The sequence below is a fragment of the Dipodomys spectabilis genome, unplaced genomic scaffold (genome assembly GCF_019054845.1).
Source record: "Dipodomys spectabilis isolate Male_0828 unplaced genomic scaffold, ASM1905484v1 ptg000140l, whole genome shotgun sequence".
In the NCBI taxonomy this organism is placed as follows: Eukaryota; Metazoa; Chordata; class Mammalia; order Rodentia; family Heteromyidae; genus Dipodomys; species Dipodomys spectabilis.
In genome coordinates, this window is record NW_024870817.1 from 27,674,248 (window position 1) to 27,695,511 (window position 21,264).

A 21,264-nucleotide genomic window follows, 5' to 3' on the forward strand; every position below is an offset into this window, starting at 1 on the left:
TGTTTCTTAAGTCTTGTTAGTTTTGTGGTATCACCTAACATTTTGGATTTAACATCCACTTATCAGGGAGACCATGTACCGTTTGTCTCTTTGCTCTTGGCTTACCTCGCTCAACATGATTCCTTCTAGCTCCATCCATTTCCCTGCAAATGCCATTATTTTGTCATTTCTAATGGCTGCATATTATTCCATTGTGTATAGATACCACAATTTTTGGATCCATTCATCTGTGGTGGGGCATCTGGGTTGTTTCCATATCCTAGCTATTGTGAACAGTGCTGCAATAAACATGGAGGTGCACGTGTCTTTGTATATTGGTTCCTGTTGTTTAGGGTAGATGCCTAGAAGTGGTATGACTGGGTTGTAAGGGAGGTCAATCTTTAGCTTTCTAAGGACCCTCCAGACTCCTTTCCAGAGTGGTTGTATAAGTGTACATTCCCACCAGAAGTGTAATAGGGTTCCTCTTTCTCCACATCCCCTCTAGCATTTGTCGTTGGCTGATTTGTGGATGTGGGACATTCTGACTGGGGTAAGGTGGTATCTCAGGGTTGTCTTTATTTGCATTTCCTTCACCACCAGGGATGATGAACATTTCCTCATGTGTTTCTTTGCCATTTTTATTTCTTCATTTGAGAAGTCCCTCTTTAGTTCCCTTGCCCATTTAGTAATTGGTTTGTTAGGTTTGGGAGGGATTAGTTTCTTGAGTTCCCTGTATATACAGGATGTTAACCCCTTGTCTGATATATTGCTGGTAAATATTTTTTCCCAATTAGTTGGTTGTCTTTCTAGCTTAGTTGCGATAGTTTTAGCTGTGCAGAAGCTTTTTATTTTAAGGTAGTCCCATTTGTCGAGTCTCTCTCCAACTTGTTGTGACCCTGGGACTCTGTTCAGGAAGTTCCTTCCTGTGCTTATTAGTTCAAGTGTCTCTCCTATTCCTCCCTGCAGTAGTTTCAGAGATTCAGGTTTAATGTTAAGGTCTTTAATCCATTTTGAGTTGATGTTGGTGTATGGTGATAGGCTGGGGTCCACTTTTAGTTTTCTGCATGTGGCTGCCCAGTTTTCCCAGCACCAGCGGTTGAAGAGGCTGTGTTTCTTCCATTGTATGTCTTTGGCTCCTTTGTCGAATATCAGCTGGCTGTAGGCCTGTGGATTTATTTCTGGATCTTCTATTCTATTCTATTGGTCTTCGGGTCTGTTTTTGTGCCAGTACCATGCTGTCTTTGTTATTATAGCTTTGTAGTAGAGTTTGAAGTTCGGCATGGATAGCCCTCCCATATTGTCTTTATTCCCTAGAATTGTTTTGGCTATTCTAGGTCTTTTGTTATTCCATATGAATTTTTGGACTGTTTTCTGTATTTCAGTGATGTACGTCATTGGGATTTTAATAGGAATTGCATTGAATTTGTATATTAGTTTTGGAAGTATTACCATCTTTACTATATTAAGTCGGCCTATCCAAGAGCATGGGAGGTCTTTCCATTTCCTAGTGTCTTCTGCAATTTCTTTCTTTAACTTTTTATAGTTTTCATTAAATAGTTCTTTTACATCTTTGGTTAGGTTAATTCCTAAATAGTAAAGTTCATTTTCAACATAGTGTGAAGTTTACCCTTTTCATGTAGCCTTGCTGAGTTCAGTGTGTCATGTGCTGTTTTTCTCCACATGCTGCTCAGACTAATGTTTTTAGGCCCATTCTCTCCTTGTCAGGGTGATCATATATTGTGAGTATACCATAAATACTTTTTTTTTTTTTTTGACCAGCCTGGAGCTTGAACTTTGGGCTTGGGTGCTATATCTGAGCTTCTTTGGCTCAAGATAAGCACTCTATCACTTGAACCACAGTGTGCCGCTTCTGACTCTTTTGAGTACTTTATTAGAGATAAGATTCTTATGGAGTTTCCTGCTCCAGCTGGCTTTGAACTGCAATCCTCAGATCTCAGCCTCCTCAGGAGCTTAGATTTCAGGCATGAGCCACTAGTGCCTCCTGTACTATAGGTACTTTAAAATGTTTTGGTTCTGGGAGCCGGTGGCTCAGGCCTATAATCCTAGCTACTCAGGAGGCTGAGATCTGAGGATCATGGTTCAAAGCCAGCCCGGGCAGGAAAGTCCATGAGGCTCTTATCTCCAATAAACCACTTGAAAACCAGAAGTGGTGCTGCGGCTCAAGTGGTAGAGCCTCAAGTGGTAGAGCGCTCTCCTTGAGCTGAAGAACCCAGGACAGCGCCCAAACCGAGAGTTCAAGCCTCAGGACCGACCAAAAAAAAAAAAAAACAAAACAGTTTTGGTATAAGAAATTAAGAAACAATGCCAGGTGGTTCATACCTGTTATAATCCCAGTATTTAAGAATTTGAGGCAGGAGGATTGTGAATTTGAGGCCAGCCTTCTCTAAGATGGAAGGGAGGGAAGGAGAGGTGAGGAGAGGAAAGGAAAAAGGGAAGAAAGGGGAAGGGAGGAGCGGAACCAGGAAGGAAGGAAGGAAAAGGGAAAATTGGGGGGGAAAGGAGAGGGGAATCCTAAACATGTAGAGGACCCTATTTTTAAAAGAAGGTACAGGGATCAGCTAGTGATATCCCTGGTCACAGCAATGTTTGAGACTGTATTAAACACTGAATTCACTGAGTTACATATCATGGCTGTCACATCCATCTCTTCCAGATAGCGGTGGTCATGGGCTCCTGTACAGCAGGAGGGGCTTATGTGCCTGCAATGGCTGATGAAAACGTCATCGTACGCAAGCAGGGTACCATTTTCTTGGCAGGACCCCCGTTGGTAAGCATATAATTTCTGCTGATTGAAGGTAAATAGACATAGCCAAGTGATGGTGGTTCAAGCCTATAATCCTCACTGTTCAGGAGACTGATATCTGGGGAATCACAGTTTGAAGACAGTGCAGACAGAAAATCCCTTGAGACCTCTTATCTCCAGTTAACCACCAAAAAACCGGAAGTGGAGCTGTGACTCAAGTGGTAGAATGCTAGTCTTGAGCAAAAAATCCTCAAGCCCCAGGACTGGCACAAAGAAAAACAAAAAACCAAACCAAATTAAAAAATAGAAATGACAAAATTATACAATTTTAACTAGTTTTTGTTGTGTAAAAACCACTATGGCTGGGTGCTGGTGTCTCATGCGTATAGCTACTCAGGAGGCTGAGATCTGAGAATCATGGTTTGAAGCCAGCCAGGGCAGGAAATCCATGAGACTCTTATCTCCATTAAACTATTCAGGAAAAGCTGGAAGTATTGCTGTGGCTCAGTTGGTGGAGGGTTAGCCTTGTCCACAAAGAGACTCAGGGACAGCATCCAGGTCCTTACTTTAAGCCCCAGGACTGGCAAAAATCAAAAGAAAACACTATGGTAAATTTTGTTACCTTTTAATAATGTTATGTGTAACAAATTGCATTAAGTACATTTACATTGTTATACACCATCAGTGTCCATCTCCAGAACTACTTCATCTAACTATTCCTGCCGCTCTGCTGCCTGGGTATCTACCCTTCTCCATTCTGGCTATGAATTTGCTGTAGGCATCTCACAAGTACATAGTCATACACTATTTGTCCTTTTATGACTAGTTCACTCAGCATAATGTCCTCAGGATTCAGGCATATTGTAGCATGTGTCAAAATTTTAATTTTTAAGGCTGTCTATAAACATATTTTGTTATTCTTATTGGACATTTGTATTATTTTCATCTTTACACTGTTGTGAATATTGCTACTGTGAATATAGATGCACAAGTATCTGTTTAAGTCCCTGTCTTCTTGTACTGGCTATACGGCTAGAAGATTGCTGGGTTATATATTATTGTGTATTTAATTTAAGCTTCTTTTTTTTAAAGTATTGCTTCTGCCTCTCCTTCCCAAGTAGCTAGGGTTCTAGGCAAGTGCTATCACACCTGGCTTCCTGGCTTGCTTCATTATTTTTTTGTGGCTGAATAGTAGTATTCCATTGTATAGCTATGCTCCATTCTGTTTACCCATTCACCAGTTGATTGACACTGGGTTTTGTTTCTTGTTTTTAGATATCATAACAGTGATGTGAATGCAGGCCCATCCACTCCTCCCTCCCCCTCTTCCACAGCCTTCCCAAGACAGTGACAGTCACACTGTGCTCCACCTGAGATGGAGTTCGTCCCTGCACTCACTCTGCATCCCTTCTGGGGAAGAATGTAACACCAGTTACTATTAGGGATGGGGAGGAGGGGTTAGGCTAGGACCATGCACAGGATTGAGAAACCCCCACGAACTGCTAGAAGGAAAGAGCTGAGGCTCTAAGCCCCAAAGCTGGAGCTCCACTGGGCAGGAGAGTTCGAGAAACTCCTCTCCCTCCAGTTAGGCTCGAAGTGGAGCTGTGGGTCAAGTAGTAGAGTGCTGGCCTTGAGTGAAAAAGCTAAGTGTGAGGTCCCGAGTTAAAAACCCTACAGTCATGACAAAGAAAAGGAAATCCCTCCTTCCTTCTTTCCCTCACTCTTTCCTTCCCCTCTCCTTTCTTTCTCTTTTTTTTTTTTTTTGAGAGGGACTCACTGTGTCACGTGTACATGTGCACGCACGCGCGTGTGCACACACACCTCATGCATTTATGTAAACTGCTGGCATTTCCCCAGTGATTGTGTTAATTTTTAATAACTCCTATGGAAGACCAGATGAGCCAGAAGAGCTGTTGGTTTAAATGTGATAAAAAGTCTCACAGCAAGCTTCAGCACTTTCAGTACTCTTATTCTTTAGGATTACTCATGCTACATGGGACAGATATTATTGGTTAATGAGAGGGAAATGCACTGAATATTTTTTCTTGTTTTTCATTTTTTAAAAAGTATGTGCTAGCTTTCAGTAGTTATACAAAGGTGATTTTAATCAGCAAATCGGTTTATAAAAGTACAATGCATTTTGATCAGTGTCATCACCCCTTCTATCATTCTTCCTTCTCCCTCTCTTCCTACTCCTTCCCTCTCTTCTTCTCCCCCTTTCTCCCTTCCTCTCTCCTCTCTCTTTCTCCCCCTACCCACCCCTACCCCCATTTATACTTAGTGTCTTGCACTTGCTAGGTAGGCATTCTACCACTAGAGTGATGCTCTTAAACTTTACAAGGTATTTTTTTGTACATGGTCTCCCATTTATGTCTAGGTTGGCTTGGGCTTTGACTCTCCCATTTATACTTCCTTTGTAGAGAGAATATCAGACAAATACCACTCAGCTTGTGTGTGTGTGTGTATGTGTCTGTGTCTGTGTGCGCGTGCACTCACGTGCATGTGTACACATGCATGCTTGTGCACGTGTCAGTGCCAGTCATGGGCTTAGATGCTGTCCTTCAACATTTTTCCTCAAGGCTAGCTCTCTATCGCTTGAGCCACAGCCCCACTTCTGGCTCCCCTAGCTCTGTTAATTGGAGATGAGAGTTTTATGGGCAATCCACAGGTGGCTCACACCTGTAATCCTAGCTAGTCAGAAGGCTGAGATTTGAGGATCCCAAGCCGGGTGCTGGTGGCTCACGCCTGTAATCCTAGCTACTCAGGAGACTGAGATCTGAGGATCACAGTTCAAAGCCAGCCCAGGCAGGAGAGACCGTGAGACTCCTATCTCCAATAAACCACCAGAAAACCGGAAGTGGTACTGTAGCTCAAGTGGTAGAGCGCTCTCCTTGAGCTGAAGAGCTGAGGGACAGTGCCCAGGCCCAGAGTTCAAGCCCCATGGCCGACAAAAAAAAAAAAAAAAGATTTGAGGATCCCAGTTTGAAGTCAGCCCTGGCAGGAACTAAGACTCTTACTGCCTATTAACTACCAGAAAGCTGTCTCAGGCTTTCCTGCCCCAGCTGGCTTCTAACCTTGATCTACATATTTCAGCTTCCTGAGTAGGTAGGATTACAGGTGTGAGTCACTGGCACCTGGCCACTCAGCGTTTTATTGGTTGAGATTGGATCGTGCTAACTCTTTGCCTGGGCTGTCCATCAATTGCAGTCCTCTTGATCTGTTTCCTACCTTCCTCCTTTCCCTCCCTCCCTTTTTCAGCCAAGATTTTTCTGTATAATTGAGACTAGCCTCAAACTCAAAATTCTCCTACCTCAGCTCCATCATACCTGGCTACACTTGCCTAGGAAGGGAATGCACTTTTGTGAGTAGTTCTGATTTATTTTTCACTAGAAAATGAGTTATGGTATGAGTGAAATTTTGACATTTCTATTGGGAAGAAAATGTATCATAATACTTGACTAATGCTGAGTGTATTAGAGATTTTATGGAGTCAATAGTTGTAACTTTTGTGGGTTCAGGTTTAGCTTGTATGTTAGAAGCAAACAATAACAGCAAACCTGCAGTTATCTGAAGGTTCTGAACCTACATTAGTAGTGTACCTTTGAAAACAGCGTTGAGAAGAGCACCTCTATCTCCATGAGATCTCTAAGTCTGGCTATCATTAAAGATGCTGAGAAAAGGCTTTGTAGATGAGGTTCAGGAGCAGTCACTTTTTTTTTTTTTTTTCTTTTTTGTACATTTTTTATTGTAAAAATGCTGCACAGAGGCATTACAGTTACATGAGCAAGATAATGAGTACATTTCCTATTGAGCATTGTTGCCTCCTCCTTTGTTTTCCCTCTACTATGCCTTCTCTCCCACCTCCACAACTACCCCCCACACACACCCTGTTCTTCTATAATTTGGAAAAATTTATAAGGATGGGCATCGACTTTTTTTTTAAGGTTTGGTAGATGTAGGAGTTAAGCCACCTGGACTGGAACTTTTATCATTCATAAATATTATTTGAAACGAAGTTTCTATATGTAGCCCTGGCTAACCTAGAACTTTTTTTGGGGGGAGGGGTCTGTTGTGGGGCTTGAACTCTAGGCCTGGGCTCTGCCCCTCAGCTCTTCAGCTCAAGGTAAGCGCTCTACCACTTGAGCCACAGTGCCACTTCTGGTTTTCTAGTGGTTTATTGGATGAGAGTCTGACTTTCCTGCCTAGGCTGGTTTTAAACCCTGATCCTCAGATCTCAGCCTCCTGCCTGCGTAGCTAGAATTACAGGCGTGAGCCACTGACACCTAGCTGCCTAGAACTCTTTAGTCCTGCTTCTTCTGTCTCCCAAGTCCTGAGAATCCATAGTGGACCACCACACCTAACAAAAAGATCTTCAGTTATTTACTGTTTCCTTATAGGTACTTTCCAATTTTGTTTCTTCTCAAGCTGATTTTGGCAATTGTATCATTAGGCATATTTCCATTTGATCCCAGACTCTTGAACATTCATAGCTTGTCCTTTGTAGTATTCTTTTTTTTTTTTTTTTTTTTTATTGTAAAGCTACTATACAGAGGGTTACAGTTACATGAGTGAGGTTATGAGTACACTTCCTCTTGAACATTGTTACCCCCTCCATTGTTTTCCCCATACCATCCCCTCCCTCCCTCCCTTCCCCGAGGTTCTTTTTTTTTTTTTTTTTTTTTTTATTGTGATTAAATGATTACATAATTTCAAAATCACAAGTTCATTCTAACTTCCCTGGAGCAAATTGTCTACCACAGTCTGTAATATATAACAGTGTTCACATGTTATATACCATATTTGTGATCAGCAGCATGGGGATATTTAGTAGTGGTTCAACCAGATGAGCGGGAGTTCTTTGTTTCTTAAGTCCTGTTAGTTTTGTCGTTTCACCTAACCTTTTGGATTTAGCATCCACTTATCAGGGAGACCATGTACCGTTTGTCTCTTCGTTCTTGGCTTACCTCGCTCAACATGATTCCTTCTAGCTCCATCCATTTCCCTGCAAATGCCATTATTTTGTCATTTCTAATGGCTGCATAATATTCCATTGTGTATAGATACCACAATTTTTGGATCCATTCATCTGTGGTGGGGCACCTAGGTTGTTTCCATATCCTAGCTATTGCGAACAGTGCTGCAATAAACATGGAGGTGCACGTGTCCTTGTATATTGGTTCCTGTTGTTCAGGGTAGATGCCTAGAAGTGGTATGACTGGGTCGTAAGGGAGGTCAATCTTTAGCTTTCTAAGGACCCTCCAGACTGCTTTCCAAAGTGGTTGTATAAGTGTACATTCCCACCAGCAGTGTAATAGGGTTCCTCTTTCTCCACATCCCCTCCAGCATTTGTCGTTGGCTGATTTGTGGATGTGGGACATTCTGACTGGGGTAAGGTGGTATCTCAGGGTTGTCTTTATTTGCATTTCCTTCACCACCAGGGATGATGAACATTTCCTCATGTGTTTCTTTGCCATTTTTATTTCTTCATTTGAGAAGTCCCTCTTTAGTTCCCTTGCCCATTTAGTAATTGGTTTGTTAGGTTTGGGAGGGATTAGTTTCTTGAGTTCCCTGTATATACAGGATGTTAACCCCTTGTCTGATATATTGCTGGTAAATATTTTTTCCCAATTAGTTGGTTGTCTTTCTAGCTTAGTTGCGATAGATTTAGCTGTGCAGAAGCTTTTTATTTTAAGGTAGTCCCATTTGTCGAGTCTCTCTCCAACTTGTTGTGACCCTGGGACTCTGTTCAGGAAGTTCCTTCCTGTGCCTATTAGTTCAAGTGTCTCTCCTACTCTGTCCTGCAGTAGTTTCAGAGATTCAGGTTTAATGTTAAGGTCTTTAATCCATTTTGAGTTGATGTTGGTGCATGGTGATAGGCTGGGGTCCACTTTTAGTTTTCTGCATGTGGCTGCCCAGTTTTCCCAGCACCAGCGGTTGAAGAGGCTGTGTTTCTTCCATTGTATGTCTTTGGCTCCTTTGTCGAATATCAGCTGGCTGTAGGCCTGTGGATTTATATCTGGATCTTCTATTCAGGAGCAGTCACTTTTGAGAAGCTTAGAAAGTGGCGGAAGCAAATGTTAGATCAGCTTTTGAAGAAATTTTGTTTTTCTGTCTCATTTATCTTCTGACTTGTTATTTATAAGCTGTTTTTATTTTCTCTAACTTTATCATCTTTGCACCTATCACAGCATCAAACATGTGGGTGTTCGATAAATACTGGTGACAAATTCTTATTTTTCAGTTTATTAGTCAGATCCCTGAAAATAAATATATCTGTCATTTATTATTTTTTGGCTACTTTCAATATCCAGACAGCTCTTATAATTAGTTATTGTCTGGATTGAATGTTACTTTACACTGAATTTTTTGGGAAGAAAACCAATAATTGATTTCTGGGGGTAGAATAATTTCAAGTTTTAATTACCTCTCCCTGTGGAGAGATACTTTTTATTTTTTATTGTGAAAATACTGTACAGAGGGGTTACAATTGCATGGGCAAGACAATGAGTACACTTCTTATCAAGCATTGTAGCCTCCTCCTTTGTTTCTCCTTCCCATCCCTTCCCATCCTTCCCCTGCCCCCCCCCCAATCCTCCCCGCTCCCTCCCCCCCATGGAGAGATACTTTAAGACAGTCTTTTGATGTAGCAAATAATAAGTCATTTCTGTGTTGTATCTCAATGATTTTTATTTGAATACAGACTTTTTTTTTTTGTTGGTCGTGGGGCTTGAACTCTGGGCCTGGGTACTGTCCCTCAGCTCTTCAGCTTAAGGTTAGCGCTCTACCACTTGAGCCATATATAGCACCACTTCCAGTTTTGTGAGTGGTTTATTGGAGATAAGAGTCTCATGGACTTTGCTGCCCGGGCTGGCTTTGAACCATGATCCTCAGATCTCAGCCTCCTAAGTAGCTAGGATTACAGGCATGAGCCATTGGCGCCCAGCTAGATTTTTTTTTTGTTTTTCTATTGAAGAACAGATTAATCCAGGGAAGTAGGAATCAATACAGTTCCCACAGGATCAGGGTGTCATTTAGCATTAATGATTTTTCTTCCTTTTTCCTGCTACAATTTCTCAAGTTACAATTAAGTCATTCATTTATTATTTGAGATTTCTTTCTCTTTACTCATATTCTCCATTTTCATGTAAGGTAATCTAGGAAAATTTTTTCCACCTTAAAGGTGTGACCCAGAGTAGGTGATAATTAAATTTTTGGCCTATTATTTTACTTGAAGATAAATCCTGCCCCCAAGGAAGTCACAGTATAAACTTGATGATAGGGATCCTTGAACATTACTGAAATCCAGTGTGGCAAGGGTGGTATTGGAGGTCTGTAAATGGAATTCCGTAGGACCTTGGATTGGCAAGCACTACTCTGCTAATACTGTAGGCGTCTGTCACTGTGAGAAAGTGGAGTGGGTATGGCAAGCTAGTGGGAATTGCAAAGATAGGTGAGACAAAAAGGATCCTAGGTGGGAGGAGGAACTAACAGACTCAAAAGGCTTTGTGGCCTGTGTGGAGGCAGCACAAGAGAGGGAGGGGCAAGCTTTCAGTGGGAAATGTTTGGCTCAAGTCAGGCTTCATCACTTGTGCAAGGACTGAGGGCAAGTTCTTAGTTAATCTGGGTTCAGGTTTTTCATCTGTAGACTAGTGATCATATTCTCTGGGTTTGCTAGTGTTGCGTAGTTCTGTGGTTATAGTCAGGTTAGAAGATATGCTTGTTTAGGGAATCATTTGTATTATGGATTGACTGATCTTTCACTGTAGATTTTATTCTTGTAGGTTAAAGCAGCTACTGGTGAAGAGGTGTCTGCGGAGGATCTTGGTGGTGCTGATCTTCACTGCAGGTGAAACAGGAATGCTTGTTTCTTTTTAGGATTGATGACTATGTTACTTGTTTTACATCATTTTTTTCTCAGTGCTCAGCTTGTCAGGCTAAACTATAACTTAGTCTTCACTCTGATGTTCTGGGTTCAGTTTTTTGCACAATTGCATTTATAAGCTAGACTTCAGTTTTTTCAGTATAGTGTAGGACTGGAGAGCCAGGTTTCTCATTTAACAAATATCCATTGAGAATGTATTATGTACCAGGCACAATTTTGTTTTTGAGGTGTGATCAGAGATGTGATGGTTTTTTTACTAGGGGTATAGGAAGGTGAGGAGGTAAACATGATGACATGAACTGATTTCATTTTCTGAATAGGACACCTGGAGGAGAATTTGGGACTGGGAAAAGGGGATCAGCCATTCCTTTCAGACTTGAAAAACTAGATCTGCTCATGTGACATCTAAGTTGAGATTGCTAGGAAGGCAGTCTCCTATGAGAGGAACAGTTCAGGGTTGGAAGTTTTTATTTGGGAGTCTACATAGAGGCAGAATTTAAAACTGTTGCACTAAATATCTTCACCTTAGGGTGAATACCTTTAGAGAAAGGGGCTCAGCACTATGCTTCAAATGGCAGCTTGAACTAAGTTGCACCATCAAGTTTAATAGCCACACAGGTCAGTAAGCTCCCTTTGCTCTTTAGGGAGTCAGGTGGCTGTGGGAGAAATTTAGGGTGAGAGGGAGGACGGGTGGAGACATTTCTACATTTTTCCTATCATAAACTTCCAAACTAGCCTCTGGCTAGTTTGTTGAGGGATCCTTTGTCCCAGTTTTCAAGAACTCATTCCTTTGATGATCACTTGTGGATAGATTGGTTGTATTAAGTGTTAATGAATAATTCAGAAAATCTTAGATCTACTTCCTATCCTCAAGTTCTTATAATTAGTCAGGAGAAAGAAATGAATGAACTAAAAAAATTATAAACATGCTGCTAACGTTACACTTAACAATTACAGGGAGAATAATTAAATGAATGATTAGGGTGGAGTTGACATGGTCAAATTAAAATTTGGGAGGTGGCATGTTGCCTGAGCAACATGGCAGGGGTAGGGGTTGGGGGGTGGGCAGTGGTATAGGTACAGTACTGTTGTGCACCTGGCTGCTTCTGACTGTTACTACATGGATACCAGCAAGTGTGTACCAGGCTGGCATGGGCATTTCATTCTGGAGAGAACAGGGTGGCAAATAGAAAGGTGCAAGTTAGGAACATAGGACATGTGTTTGTAAATGCTTCATCAGGGGACAGCAATATAACAATTGAGGAACATTTTTTTTTTTTTTTTTTTTTAGTCAATTGTATGGCTTGAACTCAGGGCCTGGCATTGGTCCTAGGCTCTTCACTCAAGGCTAGCATTCTACTACTTTGAGCCACAGCTCTTACGGTTTTCTAGTGGTTAATTAGAAATAAGAGTCTCATGGCCGGGCGTCGGTGGCTCATGCCTATAATCCTAGCTACTCTGGAGGCTGAGATCTGTGGGTCACAGTTCAAAGCCAGCCCGGGAAGGAAAGTCCGTGAGACTCTTATCTCCAATAAACCACCAGAAAACCAGAAGCAGCGCTACGGCTCAAGCCGACAAAAAAAAAGTCTCATGGACTTTCCTGCTCTGGCTGACTTCAGACTTGATCCTCACATCTCAGCCTCCTAAGTAGCTAGGATTACAGGTATGAGCCATAGATGCCCGACAAACAAAAAAAATTTTTTGTCTGTCATGGGGCTTGAACTCGGGGCTTGGACGCTGTCCTGTGTTCTTCAGCTTAAGGCAAGCGCTCTACCACTTGTGTCAAGTGCCACTTCTGGTTTTCTAGTGGTTTATTGGAGATTTGAGTCTCATGGACTTTTCTGCCCGGGCTGGCTTTGAACTGTGATTCTTAGTTCTAGTCCTCCTGAGAGCTAGGATTACAGGTGTGAGCCACCAACGCCCTGCCAAAATATTTTTGTAAAAATTTGACTGTTTAAAAAAATAAAGCTGTATGTAGGCAGACCATCAGGTTAGGAATGTTGATTCTGGAGTTCATTTTCTGTTTGTTGCACTTACTACTCTTGAGATTTAGCCAGACTTTAGGCTGTTTGAGCCTCATTTCTTGTGTGGAATGGAGATATGGATAGTTCCAACCTCCTAGTACAGTTTCTGGTACAGAAAAACACCAGAGACTGTTCACAGTTGTCTGTTTGAAACCATGGCAATTTTTTAAAAGTGTTAAAAAATGTACTTGTCACATACTGTTTTATGTTCTGTGAAGCCTCTGATTAGTCTTTTTTTTTTTTTTCCCTGCCAGCCCTGGGGCTTGTTTTCAGGGCCTGGGCACTGTCCCTGAACTTGAGCCACAGTACCACTTCTGGCTTTTTCTGTTTATGTGGTACTGAGGAATTGAACCCAGGGCTCCATGCATGCTAGGCAAACCCTCTACCACTAAGCCACATTCCCAGCCCTGATTAGTCATTCTTAAGGTTAATTTGATACAAAACTTGCTTATATAGTTTCTCACCAAAGATTTTTCTTTCCTTCTGTTTTGGTAATTTGCCTAAATATTAGACAATTTTTTATAAGAAAATACTATTTTAAATACAGCTCCCTCTGTTTCTGTTTTTAATTGATTATGGTGTGGTTAGAAGTTAGTATGTATCATTGGTTTTATGAGTAAAGCATTAGATAGGATCAATTTTGAAATGTTATATTGTTGAAAGGCCCGCTATATGCATAACAATGAAGAGCTATAATAAAGAATAACATGGCCTTTGCTCTTATTTGTGAACACCCAGTCCAGAGGTAGAGTTACATGAAATTATCATGACAGCCAATGGTTGGGCACTTTCCTTACATGTAACATCAGACCTTCAAGTCCATATAAGATGAACCCTCATTTTTTTTTTTTCAGGTATATATTTTTACCCGAGTTTGAAGAACTTTTAAAATGCTTTATTAGATAGCCGTAGTACATCAACATCTGAAATAACAAGCCATCTGACTAGGGCAAAACTAGTCACCAGAGCAAGCCCATGCTTCCTTTGTGGCACTTTAAATCCAAAGGAACTCCGATCTCATCATTCCCTATTTTAATCGAGATTTTTTTTTTTTTTTGGCTGGTCGTGGGGTTTGACCTCAGGGCCTGGGCTCTGTCCCTGAGCCTCTCTGTGCTCAAGGCTAGCTCTCTACCACTTGAGCTACAGCACTACTTCTGTTTTTTCTGAGTAGTTTTTTGGAGATAAGAGTCTGAGAGACTTTCCTGCCTGTCTGGCTTTGAGCTGTGATCCTCAGATCTCAGCCTCCTGAGTAGCTAGGATTACACACATGAGCCACTGGAGCCTGGCTTGGCCTGGATTTTTATCCGTCATTCAGGGGACATTATTTTCAGCTTCATTACCAGGGTCTTCAAGAGACCATGATCAATATCTTCATTAGAAGCCCAGTTGGGTGCAGACACTCCTGATGTTATTGGCTAATTGTGAATGTGTACCATCTGTGGACAGTGTGCATCATTCTGTTCCAGGAGCACTTAAAAAAGAAGCATTGTCAGCAAGGCCCATGGTTTAGCAGAAGGTCAGGAGAAATAGAAGTCATAGGCTCTGTTACTGCTGCTATTAGTTCTAGGGCAAGGTACCTCTGTCTTTCCTCTTTGGAAAATGAAGGTTATGTCATTTTCCAGTGACATTATGAGAAATAAATAAAATGACTCTTATGGAGTATTTTGGAAGTAAGAATTGTCCTTAGCTGAGGAAGGTATTTGGGTTTAGATGTTTAATTTCTTCTTTTTCCCAGTTCTAATTGTTGTTATGTGCTTTACTCTCTAGAAAGTCTGGAGTCACTGACCACTATGCCTTGGATGATCACCATGCCCTTCACTTAACAAGGAAGGTTGTGAGGAGTCTCAATTACCACAAGAAACTGGATGTATGTAGTATATGCTCTCCTTTTATTTTCCTGCAGAGTATTGTAGCTTATGCCACCTGAATCAGGTTGACATAGTGTTCCAAATTTTTATAGGTTACTGTTGAACCTTCTGAAGAGCCATTATTTCCTGCTGATGAGTTGTATGGAATCGTTGGGGCAAACCTTAAGAGGAGCTTTGATGTCCGAGAGGTATGTGGAAAGGAAACTGAGCTGTTAGCCATACTGTCACAGTGTCTTTGTGTGTCATTCTCAAAGCTCGTTTGTTTCTGTATGTTCTTGCACAGTGATAGATGTGGCTCTTACTTAGTAAGGAAGTGACATATAGGAAAGATGTTTTTTCATAGTATAGGTGTCACTAGTGAGATGGAGAAGTCTTTAGTAATTGGGAAATTTTCAGTGCACTACAACAGAGCTTGGATTGTTCCCAGATCAGACTCTACACCCCTGTGGGCATTAGGAACAACACAGTGCATCTTCACAGAATTCAGCTATGCCTTGTCAGTGTTCTACTTGGGAAATGGATAAAATGTCAGAAAAAAATCCTTTTGGAAAATCAGTATGACATTATGAAGAGTAGACTTGATCACAGTTGGAAAAGTTGCTATGGTTACAGATTTTGATACAGTCTTCTGTAATCTAAAATGACAATTTTTAGTGTTTGCTTGGAGCATGTAGGCTTTTATTTTGTTCAGTATCTATAGCTGGCAGGATAATTTTTGGATTGGGAAATCATCTTAATAAGAGTATCTGTGCTAGAAACTTTAACCTTTAAAGTTTCTTCCTCTTTTTGGCTATAAAACTATTTACTCAATGAAAAATGTAGAAAACACATTTCTTAAAATGGTTCTAATTCTATCAGCCAGAGAGAGTGGCTCACTTTTGGATATTTTGACATAAGACATGTTTATATTTGGCTGTCATCCATGGCTTCTGGGCTTGTGGTTCTGCTCCCATGGATTCCACTAGCCACAGGTCACTAAAGAAATATCTGCAGCTGATCATGTACAGACATTGTTCTTATCCTTATTCCCTATTCAGTGCTGTACAACAATTATTTGTATAGAATTTACATTATGTTAGGTAATAGGAGCAACTGTCTACTTTAGGAGGATGGGCATAGGTTATGTGCAGGTACTATTCCACTTTATGTAAAGGACTTGAATATATGTGGGTTGTGGTATGAGAGTTCCAGAACCAGTCCCTCATGGATAGTGTTGTATGGCTGTACATACACATATTTACATACCATGCTTTTTCTTTTACAATTCAAATTATAAACATTTTTCCTTGTCATTAAAAGTTCTTCCTGAAACGTTTTCTCTGGCTGGGTTTTAATTCTTATACTAATAATATAGTAATATGGTAAGCATTAAGTAAATACTTTATGTATGAATTGATAAATGCATTTGTTATTCCATTGTATGGATGTGCTTTTTTAGCCTTCTGTGTGCTGGGAGTACAGTAGTGTACCACTGTGTCTTATCTTTTAAAATAGTAACCTCATCTTTCACTTTTTGCTGTTTTGTGCTGACTGTTGTTAAATTCTATTTTTTTTTTAAATGAAAGCAAGTAAGAGTTGGACAGAGTCTCAATATTTGTGGAGTTAACAACAACAACTGAAATCTGAACTGGAAAACCCAGTCAGTTGTGTAGGATTAAACATCTGAGCACTGGTTTCTGCTTCTAGAAGTGGGAATAGAACCATATTGTCTATCTGTTCTTGAAGTCTAGGTTCTTAGGAAGATACTTTAATGTGACATGTGTAGGAGGAAGATTCAAGATCAGTTCTACTAACAGGCCCTTGATTGCTGTACCCTTGGAGCAACTCTTCTTTCTGGAGCAATGGTAGTTGTTATTTGTTCATTGCTTGTTAAAAGAGGCTCAGCTCTGGAGGCCCATAGCTAAAACAATTAACTGGTATAGTTGCATATTTGTGCAAATTAACTAGAAGATAGTAATAACAATAGACCCTTAAAATGAGAGCCAGTAAGTATGCTTTAGTTAACATTTAAAAATATTAGCTTTAAAAAAGATGAAGAAGTAGATGCAGAGAACTTTAAGATTATTCATTCATTTATTGATTTTACAATAAAACAATTAATTTTGCTGGGGCTTGAACCCAGGGCCTTATGCATGTTAGGTGAGTACCACAGAGCTACATCAGTTTTAAGATGTAGGTTTGAAGGGTTTTATGACTAGTTTTTCAGAGGTAGAACTTCATCTCAGCATTATTTTTACAAGTCCTTTTGGTCCTTCTTCATCATGTCTTCCTTGCTTTGTCTCATCTATGTGGAAGTGAAAATGACTCAAATCATGTGCTCTGGAAAACCAGGCTTTGTGATACCTTTGACTGGTGCCAGTGTCCTCTAACTCTAAACTCTTCTGTGCCCTGCTTCTTCTGGTTGTATTCTGAGGCGTACCAACCCCCCGCACCTCTGCTTGGAGCTGAGCCCAGTCACCAGTACCCTGTGTCCTTGCTACTGTTTTCTTGTGTGCAATAGTGCTCTTGCTTTATAGTGAAATAGCTCTTGCTTTATAGTAAAATTAGAGCCCAGTATATGTTCTGGTCAGTAACGATGTCTGTCAGGTAAAATTCTAGGACCATTTTTCTGTGTACAGTGACATTTTTGTGAAAGTGACTATGTCACTGTAATTAATTTTCCTTATAAATAACTTGAATGCAAAAATTGCTCCGTGGTATCATTATTCAGAGACACTTATTATTTTTTTTTCCTCTTAGGTCATTGCTAGAATTGTGGATGGAAGCAGATTCAATGAGTTCAAAGCCTTATATGGAGACACATTAGTTACAGGTACAAAAGTGAAGAAGGGAAAATCTGAATGTTTTCTACTGTTTTGAAAATAATCATCTCTTTTTGCAAGGCTTTGATGCAGTTGGCATGAGCTTTGTTATTTGGAGCACTACAAATGTATGAGTCACTTTTTTAATGGAGCTGTTTCCTACCGATTATTTGTAGCTGAATGGCTCCATAGATGCAAAATTGAAAATGATGACAGCTGATGCTGTGGTGTGGGTCTTTTGCTGTGACTTTGTGGCATTGGATGCGAAGGTTCTTACAGTAAAATTAGCAGGAAGTATTTGTTGTTCTGCCCTGGGTAGCATAATTATTTTAAAGATTTCAGCCTTGTTTCCTGCATTTTTCAATCTAGTTCAGCTGAGAAATTTGATATGATGCTTAACTTTTCAGAAGGATGTTAAGGTAACTCTTTTCTCAGATGACCCTGCATACGGTGGGTTGTGGACACTCTCTGCTTCCTGTAAGGGTGGATGGGCTGGGTGTCTTTGTCATACCACTTATCATACCTTGTCTGAAATAATTTGAGAATGTATAAAAGTATTTTGTTTTTTATCTTCAGATGTTAATTTTATAGACTTCTGAAGAAAAATATATCATACAGATGTTAGACTCTTGGACAAATAGCAGAACCAGTCTTAAGAATTATACTTGGTTGTGACATGTTTGAAAATAGAGCAGTTAATCTGAAGATAATGTATCAAAGTAGAGAAAAATCCTAGCTGTAAAAATCCAAATTGCAAATGCATATTAAAGCTTAAGGCTAAACCTTAGCATTTTCTCTGGGTTTGATTTGTGAGCAGGAGAAAGGTTCACACAGAAAGTAGAATTTATGTTTTTATATTTAGGTGTTTAAGTGATTAAGAGCTTTTTGTTTGATATATGGACAGGATTTGTTACCAAATGGTGCAGGATATAACCCTGATTGTGTAGCTTCTCTGCTTTCTAAAGATGGATGGGCTGTCCTTGTCAGCTACTTCTAATGTATGTGCCAGGACTTGCCAAAAGACTTGTGGTACTTTTGTTCTCAGAAGACTGGGGATAGATCCACCCTCTTCCACTTCTTGAAACTACTGAAACATATAAGCTTGGAATAAGGAGGGGAGAGAGAAGAACAGGGGGATGCCAGGGAACAGGTCTAAGGAGTGGGAGGAAGGTCAGATACTCAATGTCTTCAGAAGGGAAGTTATTAAGGATTTCCTCTTGCATCAGAACTTGGCCTTATATAGGCCCCAATAGTTTCTTGGATTTATTGGCTTTCTTGCTTAGAAGTCCAAATTGGGTCAGACAGTTGATGCTCCCCAATAGTGTGCCTAGCGCAGTGGGTCATATTTCCTACCCAGCAAATCCATCAGTACCTGCTTCTCAAGCTGGGCCATGAGGTTGAAGGTCTTTGTGGTTAAAAGGGTAGCACATTGGGCATTGGAGGCTCACATCTCTAATCCTAGCTACTCAGTAGGCTGAGATCTAAAGATCATGATTTGAAGCCAGCCTGAGCAGACAAGCGTAAGAGATTCTCATCTCCAATTAACCATCAAAAAAATTTAGAAGTGGAGCTGTGACATATGTGGTAGATCATTATTTTTATCTAAAAAGCTAAGGGATAGTGCCCAGATCCTGAGTTGAAGCACTGATTTTGGCACGTGCGTGCGCGCACGCACACACATGCACACACACACACACACACACACACACACAATCTTCCAAATGAATTCTAGCATGCTGCCTTTGTTGGTGGGGCAAAGCCAGAGTGGGTTCTTGACCTTAGTGGGAGTTTCCCCCTGCCCAAGATGCTTTTGGACATGGTAGTGCCATTTAGGTTGACTAGGCAAAAGCCTATGCTTTTGTCAGGAATTTGAGGCCTAAGAGTCATAGGTGGCCATCACAGCAGCATCTGTTTTATTGCATTAAATAAGCATGCCCATTAAAAAATAAGCCAGCTAGGTGCTGGTGGATTATACCTGTAATCCTAGCTACTTAGGAGGCTGAGATCTGAGGATCATGGTTTGAAACCAGACCAGATAGTAAGGTCTGAGACTCTTATCTCCCTCCAATACTCAGAAAAAGCTAGCTACTCAGGAGGTTGAAAGGATCATGATTTGAAGCCAGCCTGGGCAGACAAGCCCAAGAGACTCTCATCTCCAATTAGCCATCAAAAAAATCCAGAAGTAGAGCTGTGGCTTAAATGGTAGAGCACTAGCCTTGAGCAAAAGAAGCCAGGCCCTGAATTCTGGCGCGCGCGCGCACGCACGCACGCAAGCAAGCAAGCACACACGCACGCACGCACGCACGCACACACACACACACACACACACACACACATATGAGTATACAGAAATATGTCACGCAGAAGTCAGCTTTATGGCTTAATCAGTCCTATGTTCAAACACTCATGCTGTTTATTCTTCCTCTACAATGCACTTGAGCAGTTGTGTTAGATTGACATAGCTGTACAGCTTGAGTATGAATAAGCAAAGTTCAGGACTGTAGGGCTTTCAGTAGCAGAGCTGTCACCAAGTGTACCTGTATGGAGCATCTATTTCTAGTTTTTAAGTAGACTTGTTGAAAGTGTATGGAGAAAGACTTTTTCACTCTCATCAAGTTCTTCTCATTTTTCCAAATAATAAGACACTTCTTGAATCCCCTGATGTACCTGCTTCACAAAGTAACAGTTGTTTCTCTCTTCTCCCAGTTTCTTCCCCCTTCCCCACTCCCCAATTTGGAGTGGTGACAAAGTGGGAAAAGAAAGGAAAAGATGCAAATGCAGAAAAAATGAAGATGGAGTGATTCGTTCTTCAAAGCTTAACTGGATTTCTTGCTTTATATTTGATTATTTCTAGGCTTGACTATTCTGGCTTTCTTAAAAGAAAAATTATTTCCCTGAGTTTATCCTTTTTAAGGCTTAAGCCAGTCATTACCATAGGCATTTTTGGCCATGTTGGCAAATAGCTCTGAATGTTGACTTTTAAATGACTCCATACTTGTTGTTCAGTATGTCCTAGGCACTCAAATATCCTTTAGGTTACAGTCATTAAACCATTATTCAAAAACAAAGGGATAATGGTGTATGTAACATCAATTCTTTAGAGAGGGAAAAATGTGAAAGCCACATTCAACTTAGGAATCAAAACTTGTGACACAACTATTTTATCATAGACAAAATTTCTTTACATTTTAAACTTTGATCTGAAATTAAAGATCATGCAAATATACCTCTGTTGTGAATTGAAAGCCCTCTGAAAAGTCCTTTCTGAATTTTCTTTTGAGGATTTGCACGGATATTTGGATATCCAGTGGGCATTATTGGAAATAATGGAGTTCTCTTTTCTGAATCTGCAAAAAAGGCAAGTATTGATAAAAATGTGTGGGAATTTTGTTTTAACTAAAATCAAAAGTCATATGATGAATTAAAATGCATGCATAAAATCTGAGTGATGTTTAACTGGATAGCATCCAACAGCACTGTGCCCTCATGGGTGCAGTGTTAGTGTTGGAAGCAGTTCTTGTGGTGCTTTACATTAATGTGATGTAAAGAATTACCTGTAGCATAATTAAAAATCAAATACACTCATCTTAGAGTTCTTACGGGATACTTGAATTACTATGTTGGGAATGTATATACTCCCAAGAAAGGGAACACTTGCTTGAAAGTGCCTGTTCTTCAGGACTTCCTATGCTGTAGGGATTCAGGCATGCTATTCAGGGATGCTGAGATGTGATCTGTTTATTCTCTTCTGTCCTACCATTTGGTTGTTTATGTTTACTTCCTGGAGCTAGGAAGTTGTTGGTCCTGGGGTTCTGACTTTTTTTTTTTTTTTTTGCTAGTATTGGGGCTTGAACTCCTGAGTTCAAGACTGGTGCTCTACCATTTGAACCATACCTCCAATTTGGCTTTTCACTGGTTAATTGGACATAAAACTCTCAGATTTGCC

General features: G+C 40.5%; 1 protein-coding gene across 1 annotated transcript in view; it reads left to right on the forward strand.

Moving 5' to 3' along the window:
* Window positions 1–21,264, forward strand: part of Mccc2 (methylcrotonyl-CoA carboxylase subunit 2) — a 58,062-nt gene that overhangs the window by 22,602 nt on the left and 14,196 nt on the right. Inside the window, exons 7-12 of the mRNA XM_042690811.1 lie at window positions 2,654–2,767; window positions 10,525–10,589; window positions 14,417–14,516; window positions 14,610–14,705; window positions 17,257–17,329; window positions 20,600–20,676. Of these exons, the coding sequence (XP_042546745.1) occupies window positions 2,654–2,767; window positions 10,525–10,589; window positions 14,417–14,516; window positions 14,610–14,705; window positions 17,257–17,329; window positions 20,600–20,676 (525 nt within the window). The remainder of the gene's footprint in view (window positions 1–2,653; window positions 2,768–10,524; window positions 10,590–14,416; window positions 14,517–14,609; window positions 14,706–17,256; window positions 17,330–20,599; window positions 20,677–21,264) is intronic.